We start from the raw sequence: 16,274 nt of genomic DNA on the forward strand, positions 1-16,274 counted from the left end.
ATCTACATAGTTCTGAAGCAAAAAGCAACTGGTATAATTGATGTTGAAACGTTATTTAAGTGTAAGGTCGTATTATCCTTTCTAACATTGATGGAAACAGGGGTGTATAAGTTAAATGCTTTAAAATTAATATTTATTCTATAATGATGATAGGAAATGTTCTGGATTTGCAATTTAATCCCTCTCCTTTGCTTAGATCTATTCTAGATATGTTGGGGTGGAGGAGCCTTCCTTTGGAATCTCAGTCTATTACCAGCTAGGTGTTTTACATGTGTTGTACTCAATTCTTCCACCAAACTTTTATAGAGGATTTTGTTGTATGGGTGTTAGGTAACCTGCTCAAGAAGACATAGTTAGAAACAGAGAAACCTATCTTTTTACTCTGAGAGCAGAGCCAAAGTCAAGGGCTTGTGTTCAGTTTGTTTATTTGGGAGTGCTGGCCAAGGGTAAGGTGTCAGGAAAAGGAAGAGTCAACAGGGAAGGAGAGAGTTAATGCAAGGATGAGTTATTGAGTTGACCACCAGCACGGACGATTGTTACTCCATCCTCTGTGAATGTATAAGGAATGTCTATAACTGCATATCCAGGAAAGGAGGAGGAAGCATTTATTCATTGGCTCTTTTTCACAGTTATTCAAGGGCAGTGCAGGTGTTAACTATTAGGACATCCAGGTTGTGTGTGCTTAAGTGCTGAGTAGGTTCTTGAAGGGGCCAAAGAAAACTGGAGCAGGAAACAAGATGGCCTTCTGTGGCACCTGCGGTAAGACTCTGTCAGGCTACACCTGCAAACCACGGTACTGAGCTGGTCACTGCAGCAGTAGTTGGAGAAAGTGGAACGGAGAGTCTTTGAAATGATGCACAAGTATATCTGACTTTCAGGGTGTTTCCACTGTAACTTCTGCTCCCACAAAGATAGAACGTCCTTCAGGGAGGAGAGGAAGAAATCATGATGTCCCACTGTGGTGAAAAGTAAGCCTAGATTACCTCCTGTGGAAATCAGGGCAACTTCCAGTTACAGAACATGTTTTTCACAACCTTGAGGGATAAATGAAGGCAACCCTTAGAAGAACTGAGTGTATGGGTGAAATTGATTCATGTTTCTATTTATTATTTTTAAAATGTATAATTTGTAGGTAATTGTTCAGAAATTGCCCTAACATATGTTTGACCTGGAAGAAGAAATGCATGGTCATATAAAATCCACATAGCTTACAGGAGTTTGAGATATATATGGTTTGTTGCTTAGTGCAATAACTGTAACTTTAAACCATATTTATTTATTTAATGTGTACATTCTTTGGATGCTTAGGATTCTGAAGAACAAAGTTTTAAATCTTCAACTAAGTAGGAACTACATAAAAAAAAAAAGCTTAGGATTTCAAGTCTACCATATGGGCTTGGGTTTTAGATTTATTTTTTCCCCCATCAATGGTTATATAACTCACTTAACTCCTCTAAATGTGTTCCGTTTTTTATAATGAAAATAATATTTTATAAACTTATTTTGGAGGTTATAAGGACACAATATAGATGGATATTTTTCTTCTGATTACTTTATTATTGATTATAAATGTGTCACATAGAAACATGTCACATAGAAAATGACTTTTGGCCATGTATAAATACAGTTTTTAAAAGTCCCCTAGTACAGATGTATTAAATTTAGCGAAGAAGTTAATAATATTTTAAAAGCAACAAACATTTTGATAATTATGAGGTATATTTTATGTTTTTTTCGCATCAAAAAAAAAGAAAAAGTGAATTTCATGCAAGTGTGTATTTTGGCCTGGATGAAAGAAGACATAAAGGCAACTTTCAGAAAATATATGCTTTCACCATCTCTCTTAAGTCCATGAGAGATTCTGATAATTGAGGCAAATATATTTTTTAAATGAAGTAATGAGTTTTTTTTTTCTATTACCTACATATGAGTAGACAATTATTGGAAATATAAACAAATACTGAAAACTACCATTAAGTATTATGTTTCTCCTGTCATTTTCTCCTTCTTTTGTTAAGTTCTACTTGGGATTATAATTAAGGTTTTCATAGGCTGTTGCTGAATGTTTAAGGGAAATATATTGAATTCCATTCTACTTTGTGTTGTAAACATCTATGGCTTTTACATAACATTGCTGATATTTCCAAGGCAATTATAATAAACAATAGCATGCTATTATTTATTAGCATACTATGCTGAAATTAAAGCCATATTTTAAAAATGGTCATTCCCATCTGCTAATCATTGTATTAATAAGCAAACTTTCCTGGAAATGTGTCTTCTCTGTTTTTCCTATGACACTTTTCCACAACATGCTAAAGACCTTCCCTATTTACTATGAAGGATATGACCAATTATTTCATATACTTTTTGAAATTCATTAGCTCACCATAGAAAATGAGTTGACCTTTTGCAAGATTTCTTCCTCGAAGGTTACTTGCAATGCACTCATAGACGCCTTCATCTTCCTGTTGAAAGTTTGGGATTTCAAGGATAGCTTGGGATTTGCTGTACTTGACTTTCCCAGGCAACGGGCTTCCATCCAACCTCCTCCAACTAATATCAGGGACTGGACTAAACAGTTATACCTCATTAGAATAGAAGATGGTTCAGTCTTTATGACAGCAGGATAAAATAAGAATTCCTTAAGGATAACTCTCAAGGAAAAAAATAAATCAATATATTATATTGTGACTAGTTTTCACGTCATGCAGTCATTTGCCATTCACTCATCCAGCGATTTATAACACTTTATTAAGAGCCTGTCATGTGCAAGTCACAGTACTAGGATCAGGGAATAAACTGATGACTGAACTAAACATGTTTTCTGCCCTCATGTTGCTCACAGACTAGTGGGGAAACAGGCAATAAACAAATTATGAAAAACAAATATATTTGTAAATTGCAATAACTGAAACAAAGGAAATAAGGTGCAGAGATAATAGCAAGATTATATCACTTTAAATACGGTGGTCAGGAAATTCTTTGTGAGGATGTGACTTTTAAGAGGAGGCAAGCTCTCTCTATTTACAGATTCTAAGACAAAAATACAGATTCCTCTATAGCTAAATTGGTACTAATATGTAACTGAAGACATATGTGATGGGTGAGTTAAATTATCAAAGGGGATCAGTATTATATAACAGACCCAGATGAATTGGGAGCACAGAATCTATGATCCTCAAAAGAATGTACTTATTTACACCCAAACTTAAAACAAAATGACATAAAAGATAACTTTACATTGTACTCTGTCTCTTTTCAGAAAAAATTTGTAAAGAATTCCTGTATTTATAGGAATTTAGCTTAAGGTCTTAAATCTAATATGTTTAGTCTAATACGATTATCTTTTAAAACAGCAAAAATACCATGGTGAGGAAGGCCTCACTTGTACAGATAGAATATAAAGAAATGTAGCTTATAAAGTTATAACCAGAAAATCTTCCCTAAACCAATCATTTGTAAAATCAATCCCCAATCTATTCACACTATCATCTTTCCTTTCTTACTTTCAAGTAATTCTTCATTCCCTTATGGATTTTCAGGTGCTTTAAATATTTCTGTTCTAAACGTATTTCAAAAAAAAATAATAATAATAATAGTAAATCATTTTGCAAAGCCAAATTAGAAAACTTTGTAGGCAACGCAGAATTTTTTTCAAGTCCATGAAACTGGTGTAGGAGAACCATTCAGTCACATACAAAGTGGTTGACAAATGAAGATCTACTGAGTCTGAGCAGTAACAACAGCAGAAAATTGGTGGTGATGACTGAGTAGAGACTTCAATTAAAGCAGGAAAACTGATGAAGGCTCAGGAATTTTTTATTGCAAACAATGATGATCCTGCTGTGCAAATCAAAGATATACATTGTGCAGAAAGTCATACATGTGCTCACACATATTTCACATACTCCCCAATCAATGTTTGATTCATCTGTTTTTCTCAGAATTAGCATATAGTGACAAATACAACTTGAATTTTGTTAAACACAACATCATTATGTATTATGATAAGTTTTGTTTTTGTCCTTTTAAAAAGCTTTGCCACTTGCCACAACTTTAGGTTGATATTTTAGTAAAATGGCATATTCTTGCCAACAGTTAACCCAAAGAACTGGTTTTCTTATTCATTCATTTTATGAAATACCAAACTAAGAATAAAAATAAAGTTCTAGAAGAAAGTTTACTCACAGAGAAAGATCTTCACCAAGTCTGGGGCAGTATTATCCAGTTTTTAAAAATACATGTAAAGTGTATGTGAACATGAAAAGTTAGTAGCTATAGGTGGTGAGAATATGAATGCCTTTTATTCTCCTTTTTTCTGCTTATCTCAATTTTTCCATTATTTTCTTACAATGAGCATGTATTACCCGTGTAATAGAAAAATTCTAAGAAAATTTATTTACAAAGAGAAAAATATTATAAATAGAGGCTCTGATATTTATCTGAATTCATGATCCTTTGTTGTCTTTTTATGATAGTGTATCTCTGAGGTTTATGACAAATACATGCAAAATATTCAACTAAAAAACATTTTAACCTAAAACATTCAGACAAAAAAAAAATTTCAGTAAAGACTATTTTCCCATTGTTATATCATTGTTCTTTATTTTAACTATAAAGACAGAAGTCCATTTTTAACCTAACTAAATATCTAAATCTCTGAACCAGAAATTAAATGGTTTGACATTTAATAATAATAACTATAATAATATCACAATGAAGAGCTACGGTTTATTAACCACAGACTATGTGCCAAGCACTATGTGTATAATGTGTAAATATAATTTCATTTTCTCTTTCTATAAGTGAAAGTGGCACAGCTGGGATTTATTTCCAGGTTTCTTTGTCTCAGAATCTGTGTGCTTACAAGACAAAACAGACATCACAGCTACTGTAAAATCATCCTCTGATAGCTTTCAATTTTTGTGGTTTTGTAAAAGTGGATCACCATCTTAAGTGGCCCAATTAAGTGGGGGTAAAAAGAACAAGTCCCACCAATCCCAATTATTGTGACCTTTCCCTCCAAAAGAACTCAGTGAGGACACTGGAGTCTCTGGACAAGCATTTTTCCCTTGAAGGATAAAATAATGTATCCTATATAGACATACCTTTCCAACAGAAGTAGTGTAGCAGATAATGTCAGTGCTTCACCCGTTTTCTTTCTTATCCCTTAGCACCCCAAATCCTGATGTGCTTTCACCCTCAACAGTTAGTACATGCATCATTTTGCTGTCAACTACGCTTAAGCCGCTGTAGCTAACTTTTCCTTCACAAAAAAAGAGCTGAAAACAGGAATTTACATACTCCCTGGGGCAACTCTCAACCAATAACTGACTAAATGAGGCATAAATACTCCAGCTCCCCTGCCCCTGATGGTGGAATACCTCTAGGTGTGACCTGCACTCTTTCTAGAACTCCTGTACAAGACTGAGGCAAATATATCTTCTGTGGAACTTTGCATGACATTATACTCTGCCTGACTACTCTTTTGTCCCAAGTGGGCTTGTCCATTCCCTGATGCGTTCTTCATAAAAGCTCTTCTAAAAAGTCACTTTAAAAAAAATATCCTTTCAAGATCTACTTCTTGGAAAACAGCTTATTAGAACCCCCAATATGCTCTAATCATATTCCACTTTGATTATAATACCAACTGTAAGTACTTCTCAATATGGTACTTCTATATAGTCACTAGACACATAAAAATGATATTCTGTGGAAGTGAACATTAATGGCATATAAGATAAAAAACTGAGCAGTAGAATCCTTGTGAAAAACCATGAGTGTGGTTTATATTTTCAGAACAATGCTCTATAGGGTCAAAATTACACTAGAAGGCAAGAAATGTGAAAGAGACATGAGGCTGAAGAGAGACATAAGTTTCTCACTTAAAGAACACCCTCTAGATCTTGTTTTTCTTACCTCAGTTATGTTTGGAGTGATATATCTTCTCTCATAAACCACTCAACTATTGAGAAGCTTATAAAAATTCAGTGAACTGGCTTCTAACGTAACTTTCAATTTTGAAGAAAGGTATAAGAATTAGACCTCTGTATTCTCAGTCTGCAGTGGACATGTGTTGGTTTTTGTGTGTGCATTTTGATTTTCCTTAGAAAACCCAATGCTTACTGTCTTTAGTCTATCTGATTTGAATTGGGAGGACTATACCTCTGGCTGCAGGACTGAGCACAAGATTCAGGTCTTGCCATTAGAAGCTAGTGTACCGTGGCCACCATAGTTGGTCAACTCTGGAAACTAAGACAACCCAATCAGAGACAACTAGACTCAGTTCTGGGACTGCTTTTGGAGGAGTTATTAAAGAGAGGATCTTTTGTCCCTAGGGTTTCTTCAGACAGTGGGATATAGCTTGGAGCTTCTAGGCAGCACTTTTCCACCACATGGAGAAAGTGTCTTTGAAAGTCAAAGTTAACACAAAAGAAGGTAACGTGGGATTCTTTACATGTCTAGATTAAGTCATGCTTGATGCCCAAAAAAATTAAAAAAAAAATCTCCTTAAACATTTCCATTAGTCAATACAGTCTCTTTTTGTCTTATGCCTTTTTGAGTAATTTTCCTGCTGCTTTCGTCCAAAAAAAGACTTTACAAATAGTGTCTGAATGCCTGGGTTCAAATCCTAGCTATGTTATTTTCTATCTGTGTGATCAAATTGTATGATATGGTAGATTCCTTCAGGATATCATATTTTATACTCTAGATATTTTAGAATTCTCAGAGCAACTAAACTATCAAAAAATAGTCACTCAGACATTTAAACTTTTTAATCAAAAGTCTTATGAAGTGCATTTCGTGGCTATATTTCATGTTAACAAAATTTCTAATGGGAGAAAAATTAAGCAGTTTTATATGATTTCACAGTTACTAATTAAACGTTGAGATTTTGTTTTCAGATTTGTTATGTCAGTACAAAATATGAATGTCATGAGCCTCTTGATTACCACTGGTAATGTGAGATATAGGATCATGGAGAATACATGTAAAACATGTGCATTTTAATGAAAAGTTCCCATTTAGTCTGGGCGCTTTTTATGAAGACACTAAATGAATTGCTTTAGATTTCACACCGTCTCTCTTTTCTGAAGACATGCCAAATGGACAGTGGGTAGAAAGAACTAAAATCAACGAAAGATGAAATTATTTTAGTAATGAGCTTTAGTTTTAAATGCAAGTTAATTTTTCCAAGAGATAACATTCTGTATAAATGATGATACTAATACTAGTGCTAATATTAATAACAAAGCTATTATAATAGAATACTATTTATACAGTACAGAGCAGAGTGCAGTTTTTACACTTACCAGCTATTGCACATTTATAACATAAATATTCTCATTTATAGGATAGGGCTTAACACTAGTATGTAAGTCACAGTATTAGAGTGAAGATTAAATGATATAATACATTTCATGTGTTTAACACACTGTCTAGAACACTTTAAACAATATATTTTTTGTGTTAATGACAAGTTAAAAATAATTTAAGATTATTATGTTACTGTTATTATTTCAAAAGCCAGATTCCTAGCTTATATTTATCTGTTTTCTATTCTCCTTTAAGAGCTCCATATGACTAGGCATTTGACATAAATTGATTTATGAATCATACATAAACTAAAATCAAATCTCCATACTGTGAACGAAATGGGTACACAAGCATGCACATATTTCTCTAGAAGTAAATTTCCTGCTTCTTCCTGTTTAATACACTGGCTGGTAAGGAGATAATGCCTCTGATCATAGCGGTAATGTTCATTTCCTCCTCATGAGAGCAGGGATCTCTCAGGTGAGATATAACATGCTTTGCTGTAAAATACTTTTTTTTTTTCAGCCTGGCTTATCATCTAGGGCCATTACGGTAGAGAGGAAAGGAATTAGACAACATTTTCCAAAGAGGAAAAAAAAATGCGTTGTAAGAAAGCTGAACGTTTATGAATATTAATAACCATTAATTGAGTGCTTACTGTATACCGGGATTGTGACAGATGGTGTCCATATGTCGAGTTAAATACTCAGCTGGAAGTTGTTAACAATCCTAATTACCTTTTTGGAATGGTACTCACGTTTAGACAGGTAATTTCTGCTAAATTATGACCTGCCAATTCTCTACCACTTAGAGTTCCAGTACAGGCTAATTTACTGTGATCCACCTTCCAATTCTCTGAGTTGCCACCCATTCAGTTATTAGCACTAGTAGACGCCTCCTTCTGTGGCTTTAGCATTCTATTTAGGATCTACCTAGTTTGTCCACGATGATGATATTAGTGATGTAATATTCTCTGGCAGTTCATTTTAATTTAAAATAAGTGATCTATTTAAAGTGCAAAGTTAATATATTAATATATGAAGAATGCCATGCAGCAAGGGAGATCTTTTTTTTTTTTTTTTTTTTTGCGGTACGCGGGCCTCTCACTGTTGTGGCCCCCCCCGCTGCGGAGCACAGGCTCTGGACGCGCAGGCCCAGCGGCCATGGCTCACGGGTCCAGCCGCTCCGCGGCATGTGGGATCTTCCCGGACCGGGGCACGAACCCGCGTCCCCCGCATCGGCAGGCGGACTCGCAACCACTGCGCCACCAGGGAAGCCCAAGGGAGATCTTTGAAGGGTCTTCAGAATGGAGATTATTATTAAGTCTCTTGAAACTCTGTCGTTTAAAGGTTAAGTTAAAATACATGGTGCCATCATCATCCTAACTACAGGTATCAGCCATTTCTGGCAACATTTCCCTTTCAGTTCCAGTTCCTCCCCACTTCTTTTTTTTTTAATCTTCACAAATATGGTGTCAAAATCCAGCTTGGATACAAATCTCAATAAAGAAAATCAATTTGAAGCAACTCTCTCATCCAGAGTTTCCTCAGACCATAGATGAGGCATTCATGAACCGTGTATTTCAAAAAACTTTGCAAAAGCCTTTTCTTATTTTGTTTCTATATTTTCCTGAAATGTGAGTCCTCACAGTTCTAAAATACTACTAGATCATAAAAGCAAAGTTTCTTTCTTCCTCCTTCCCTCCCTCCTGCTTTCTCTTTCCCTCTTTTTGTCTCTTTCTTTCTCTCCACCCTTTCTCCCTTCCTTCCTTCCTCCCTCCCTCCTCCTTTCTTCCTTCCTCCTTCCCTTCCTTTCTCCTTTCCTTCCTTCCTTCCTTCCTTCCTTCCTCCCTCCCTCCCTCCCTTCCTTCCTTCCTCCCTCCCTCCCTCCTCCTTCCTTCCTTCCTTCCTTCCTTCCTTCCTTCCTTTTTCTCTCTCTCTCTCTTTCTTTCTTTCTTGCCCCTCTCTCTGGTATTGTGCTTCTTAAATAAGCATTGCCATAAATAAGGACTTTCATTCCTTACTCTCTTGTCATTATGCTTTTACAGAGTGAGCATCCCATTAATTTTATCTGGAGACAGAGAATACATTTGTTAACCCTCTGGCCTAATTCAACCTGAACTGGAAGTTAAATTAAAGCTATTCACACTCTTGTACGAACTCTGCTTCAGTTCTATACTTTTAGCCATGAATAGAATTTTCATTACTAGTGCTATTTGAGAAAGCTTATATTTCTTCCCTGGATTTCTTAAATCTCATTATCCACAGCTTAAATCCAGGCCATACCAAGTTTTTTAACTAGAAACTGGTACAGAGAACCTGTTTCCTAAGATGCTTATATTTGGGATTATTCTTAACTTGAAACTCATTTCAGAAAATCCCGTCAGTGGCCATTTTTAATCGAAGAGAGGGAAGCAGAATAACAAACCCAGCAAGGAGTGCCTTTGTTAAATTTTCAGACTTCAGCTAGCTGCTTTCATTTCCTCAACTTGAAATATTCATACAAAGAGCTTGGAATATAAGATTGTCCTATGGGGATACAATATGGATAAATTCATGAGTTCTGTAGAAAAGCAATCTTACTGTTATGGAAAAAGGAAAATCTTTTTTTTTTTTTTTTTTTTTTCTGAGTGATCTAAACATAGTCATGATCCTGTTCTACTGGTCAGTGTGTATACCTGGTTTCCCTTGGGGGAAAAATGTTATCATGTGCATGTATTTATCTGGTATTTGACACTTGACACTACAGTTGCTGCAGCCAATTGAAAAGCCACAGACGGTTTGGATGTAAGAGCAGTGGTAGCAGAATAGTACTTACATGTAGAGTGAAAGGACACAGATGAGTTTTGTGTAAATGAGTGCAAATTACCTAACATCTATGAGTGCAAATTACCTAACATCTCTGAGCCTCAGCTTTCTCTATAACTAGAGGTAACAATGGGTACGTAAAAGTCTTCTTGAAAGGATAAAATGAGGATATACTATGAGAATACATTCTGAAATATAAAGTTTGAACCAAAAATAAAGCTTACTAAGTCGCCTTATTACCATGATGATCACATAGGGACAGGAAGGTTCTATCATCCAAAGAGTCCCTAAGACTTTATTGCTATTTTCTACTCCACAATGTGAGTAATAATTTGCACATGAAACATAAAACTGGAGCCCATAATTCAAGGTGTGGTAGAGCCGAAAATGATACTGCACTTAGCAGTTAATTGACAGCTTCTCCATAATGTTTTATTAATACATAATATTAACCCTAAATAAATACTTCACCAATCATATGAGTGCTATGTGGCACTACAGCAGAGAAAATGATAATTTGGTTGAGGTAGGTTCTCGAGGCACATGTTCCTTCAGAATTATGTTCAGAATTATAACTCTTTAAGAATTATAGGGCTTGACCTTAGCTCTGCTCATAATCATAAACTTTCATATAAAGGAGACATTGTATATGGTTTATTATATTTAATCATTCTATTATTAATAGATCTAACATTTATTGAACACATTATATGCCAGGCACTGTGCTAAGTGCTTCATTGAAACCATATAATAATACCATGAGACACAGTACTATTGCTATTAACATTTTGTAGATGAGGAGATTGGGACTAGAATAGGTTGAGTAACATGCCCAATATCACACAGTAAGTTTTCAAAGAAAAGTTTTGAGCTAAAGTCTGTCTTTCCATAATGAACTCTAAACCACCATGTTTTTCTGCTCCCGCATGAGCTAACCAGCTACAACATGAGAATCACCTTTTTAGTCTGTATAATGTGTGCTTAGAAATATATTCTTCACCTAATGAGTTAACATGTTTTATAATCAGTGGGTAGAGTTCCTTTTGTCCAAGGGCCAGAAGATGAAATCATAGAGTTGTTTTTTTTTTTTAACATACTGAGATGCCTCCAAATTCCAATAAAGTTTCTAGACATGGGTTCCAAGGTCAGCTGGAAAAAAGGAAGTAACTTCTTTTCCTTCAGCTCAGTTCCAACTTGGATTTGAAATCTTTCTCTCCTGCAATTGCCAGTTACTTAAAAAGTAAGAACTGTAGGTCTCCTGAGAAAAGTGGTGATAGACTGGAATGGAAAGGATGAACAGTCACTTGCAGAAGTATATATATTCTTCTTGGATGATTTTTAGAACCTTTAAATTAATTTAGTTTTGGAAACAGCAGTGTAAAAATCCAATTTTGTTTTTTGAAATAGAAAAAGAATGAAAGGAATGTTTGCCATTGAATTCAGCATGTGTGTAAGATCAAAAGAGACCCAACTTGTAACCTAGGGTCCTGGTCTTTGAAAGTGGATCCTCTGCAGTGGTTCTTCAGGAGAATTTGGCAACATGTATCAGAAACCTTAGCTTTTATATTACTGTTACCCAAAAATTCTAATTTTTAAAAAATATACTGAGGAAGTTCCCATGGAGATGGGCAAAATATAGCCATTAGAATATGCATTACATCATTATTCATGACAATAAAAAATGAAAACAAAACGAAAGGAAACTAAATGTCCACCAGTAGGAGACTGACTGAAAACATACATCTGAATACCCCACTGTCATTACAATTGAGGGTACAGAAAACTGTTTAATGACCCAGAGATACATTCATAGTGTACATTTTTAAAAAAAAATCAAAACATTTTACAGAAGAATATGCTGAAACAATTTGAGCAGCAAAATAAAGCAATATTGGATTATGACCGAAAGTATGAAATAAATATCTACTAATCAATACTGATATAAATAAAGGATTGAATAAATTAATAAATGAGGAGGGAGAAGTGAAAAATCTCCAATGAGGAAGAATTCCAAATAAATTACATAGATTAGAGGAGGTGTAGCATGACTCCCTACTCATTAGGTGTGGACAGCACATATTAACCTCATTCCAAAGACTCAAATGTAAAGAGAGAAAAATGAGTATGCTTATGGTGGAGAATCCTGACAAAACTGCTTCTGCCAGGTGATGAAGGACAGCATCAGTAGCCATAGATCATTGTGATAGAGAGTAACCTTAATATGATGTGCGAAAATGGCACCTTACCTTTGTAGTCTTCTTACCCAAGACCCATAATCTCAGACTAATTATAAGAAAAATAGTAGACAAATTCTAATAGAGGGCCATCCTACAATAAAACTGACCACCACTCCTCAAAACTGTCAGGGTCATCAAAAACAAGAAAAGCCTGAGTCACTGTTACAGCCAAGAAGAGCCTAGGGAGACAAGAAAACTCAAAGTGGTATGTTGGATGGAATCTTGGAATAAAAAAAGGACATCAGGTAAAAAAAAAAACAACAAGGAAATTTGAGTAAATTATGGAGTTCAGTTAATTAAAATGTATTCATGTTGGTTCATTAATTGTAACAAAGGTACCATCTTAGTGTAAGATGTTAATAATAGGGGAAACTGTGTGTGGCATTATATGGGATCTCACTATACCATCTGCTCAATTTTTCTGTTCTAAAACTGTTATTTCAAAAGTATTAATTTTGAAAAAAAAAGTATTGATGAAATGGGAGAAAAGGAAGCAAGAATCTTCTATTTCTAAGAGATACGAAGGACCCCTTCAATAACAGTCTAACATTAGTTCTACCAAAGGAATTGAGAGTGACTGTCTCCAGTCTCAATTTAACAAGGAGTAACCTGGGGAAAAGATAATCCAGAAAGCTCCCAGAGTGACTATCCTTGAATCTTCCTTCATTGAAAGTTTGTAAGGAAAGAGCAGATCCCAGGAGAAATGTGTGATCACATATTGTTACACCAATCCCATTTTCAGTAGCCTGCAAACTCCCTGGGGCCTTTATATCATCTTTATTTCCCCAGGGCCTAGCCTAGCACCTGCTGCCAGGAGAATTCCTTTTGACTAAGTGAAGGAATAAAGGAATTAATTATTGAATGAGGTATTTAATGCATATTTGCTAAGTTAATAGATACTGGAGCTTAATTTGCCAAATGAATAAATGAGGGAATGTCAATAATCCTTATAAAGATTAAACACATTATTTAGAAATGGTAAATCCATTGTTCTGAGCAAGTCCTTGAGGATTGTGTTAGCACAGAAATAGAACGCAGAAACCCCTTCTCTCCCTCCTGTGTATTCCTTTATACCTCCTCAGCCAAAGCAGCACTGACAATGACCACAATTAATAAAATTGTTATAATTTATTGATTGCCTATTATAAGGCAGGACTCTGGTAGGAAAGTTTAATAGTATTTCCGGTCCTTACATCAGTCCTATTCTCTCTGTCGTCTATCTATCTATCTACCTAGTTTTTACCTTTGTTTTACAGATAAGAAAACTGATCATAGCGGCCCAGCTATTGACAGGGGATCTGAGAATTTAAACCCTGATCTCTTTGAATTCAGTCTATACTCTTTCCAGAACACAATGTTGCCTTGAAATGTTAGTAAATCTACTGATAAATCTTTCAGCCCCAGGGTGAGTGTGTGTGTGACTGTGTTTTTGTTGAGGGGTTACTATCTTCCAATTTTTCAAAGATTGGCTTGAACATTTGTCAGTTCTCAGATTTGCATGGAGTTTACCATACTGTTTTATGCCAAGCAATATAAGATCATGATAAAAAAGCAAAGCAGTTAGTGAGAACCTAATGAGTAGGCTTCAGTATACATTGTGGGGCAAACGGGACAAGCTATGTTAGGAAAATAGTCTGCCCTCTATCCATTCAATTCAATGAGGAAAATAAAAAAGCTAAACTGCTTATTAGACATTCAAATGGGACAATTTTAAGATATCTCTCTGACTTTTTTTTTAAACTAAGTGTTAAAAGTCTGAAAAATTTGAATGTACCTAGTTTGGTTTTAAAATACTGTCATCTTGACTGTCTTGAGCAACCTTTCTGTGGTATGATCTGCAATGATGTCCATATGTGTAAAAAGAGAAGCAAAATCAAATAGCTGCTCTGTCATCTAAAAGTTCTGGAATAGATCAAAACATCTTGGTGAGACTTCAAATTTATTGCTTGACATTAATAGTCAAGCTGAGTATCTTTTTCTTCATAAATTAGAAAAAAATAAATAAGATATACATGTATAAAGGGCTTCCCTGGTGGTGCAGTGGTTGAGAGTCCGCCTGCCGATGCAGGGGACACGGGTTCGTGCCCCGGTCTGGGAAGATCCCACATGTCGCAGAGCGGCTAGGCCCTTGAGCCGTGGTCGCTGAGCCTGCACGTCCGGAGCCTGTGCTCCACAATGGGAGAAGCCACAAACATAAATATAGTCCTCTGTGTGAAGGCTCCAGAACACATAGGAACATTTAGTGCAGCGACTAATCTCATTTACATTCCAGAGCATTGACAGCAAAGTTACTAAATTAAGATTCACACACAAAAAAGAAAAGAAAAGTAAATATGTTTGGTTGTTTACAAGAGTGGTAGGAGAGTTATGAGGGATATCAGTTTAACTTCTTTACTAAGAGCAAAGGCCTATGTTTTCTTGAGAGGAGACACACAGATCTATAAGTCAGTCATACTACATTTGCATAGCACCTATCCAAGGAGTTTCTCGGGTGTTTCACAATACAATTAATTTGCAGCTTAGATAATTAAGAGTCTGCCATGTTAAACAAATGAGACAAAAGTGAGAGTTGAAAGCTGTGATCATGTCAGCTCTGAAACTCCAACATAGAAAGTGAGTTGCATGTCCCCAAAGTCATAGTAATTAAAGTTCAAGCAGGTATCTGAAGTTTTGTCTTAATTATTCTATACTCACATTAGCCTGTGGTGGTTTGAGATGGTTAAGGTCTATGAGTAAACACTCTAGCCAGCCTTTGATAGACCTCACTCTCTATACTCCCTGCCTGCATGATTGCAGCAGACTCCTAGGTTGATTGGCATGTTTTCTGTGCTCTCCCTAATCATCTACCCCAGATTTTTATAAATGGTAGATACTACCATCATCGCATACAAACCAGTGGGTTGTATGCTCCACAATGGCCCCGATTGACTTTTAGAAACACTTTTTTCTTCTCATTCAAAAGCAGCTTGAATTTTGAAAAGGTTATCTTTGAATCATTAAAAAAATTAATGTATAAAATTGAACTTACTTTTTTGCTGAATTATTAGTAATTACAGAGAATCTAAATGGGAAATACATCCATAATTTCATTCCCCAAATAACATCTTTTTACCATTTTGCTGAAATGTTTCAAGCCTTTTTTAAGGAAAACACTTACAGAACTGAGGGCTAACTACATCTGCACATGAGGAATTAATTCGTATATTAAAAGGATAATTTGATGTAAATATCAAATGGCTATGAGCATGAGTTTTGAAGTCAGAATCAGTGATATTTAGATTTGAATCCCAGATTTACAACTTACGTTTATCAAGTCATTTCATTTCTCTAAACTTCACCTCATTTACCTTCACAATTAGCCTTAAAAAATACCTGGGTTTTAGAGATGTGGGATTAACTGGAACTGTATTTACCCTGCTGGGAACAATTAGAAAACTGGACAAATATAATGGGAAACAAACTGATTCCAGAGATGTAACAATGGGTAGCACAAAACTGTGATCCCTAAAGGAGGGGAAATGTATGAAGTAAGCCATTGGAATCCCTGATTTTTGACCTGTAGGCACTTTCCAGAACACGGAATCAGGAAGCAAACATAAATAGGACAAGACTGCATCCCTGAGTTGAGGAGACACAGGTGACTGAAGTGGCTGGGATTGCAAAGCAAACTATCAGAGAGGATGAGACTAGAAAAAGAAAGTGCTCCAAAAATCTACGTAAGAGTGTCACATGAAGCTGGGCAAAGAACAAATTTTAGAGCTCAAACAGGGCTAGAAGATGTTAGAGTTCCACCAAGCCCGAGAAGAGAGACTTAGCAAACATTTAGAGCATTCAGTTGGGAGATGCATCTTAGAAGTAAACAGGCCTTAGACTAACATCTACTCTATATCTACCCAAGGAAGTTTAATAA

General features: G+C 35.6%; 1 protein-coding gene across 4 annotated transcripts in view; it reads right to left on the bottom strand.

Moving 5' to 3' along the window:
• Positions 1–16,274, bottom strand: part of CNTN6 (contactin 6) — a 289,356-nt gene that overhangs the window by 70,766 nt on the left and 202,316 nt on the right. For 2 of the 4 annotated variants that reach the window (XM_024747065.1, XM_024747064.1), the window contains one exon: positions 2,390–2,569. The exons of 1 other annotated variant lie outside the window; for it this stretch is intronic. In XM_024747065.1, coding sequence (XP_024602833.1) covers positions 2,390–2,569 — 180 coding nt within the window. Of the gene's footprint in view, positions 1–2,389; positions 2,575–16,274 lie in introns of all 4 variants that reach the window. One more of the 4 variants, XM_024747063.1, reaches the window with a different exon arrangement.

This window comes from Neophocaena asiaeorientalis, unplaced genomic scaffold, assembly GCF_003031525.2.
Source record: "Neophocaena asiaeorientalis asiaeorientalis breed wild unplaced genomic scaffold, Neophocaena_asiaeorientalis_V1.1 scaffold130, whole genome shotgun sequence".
NCBI lineage: Eukaryota > Metazoa > Chordata > Mammalia > Artiodactyla > Phocoenidae > Neophocaena > Neophocaena asiaeorientalis.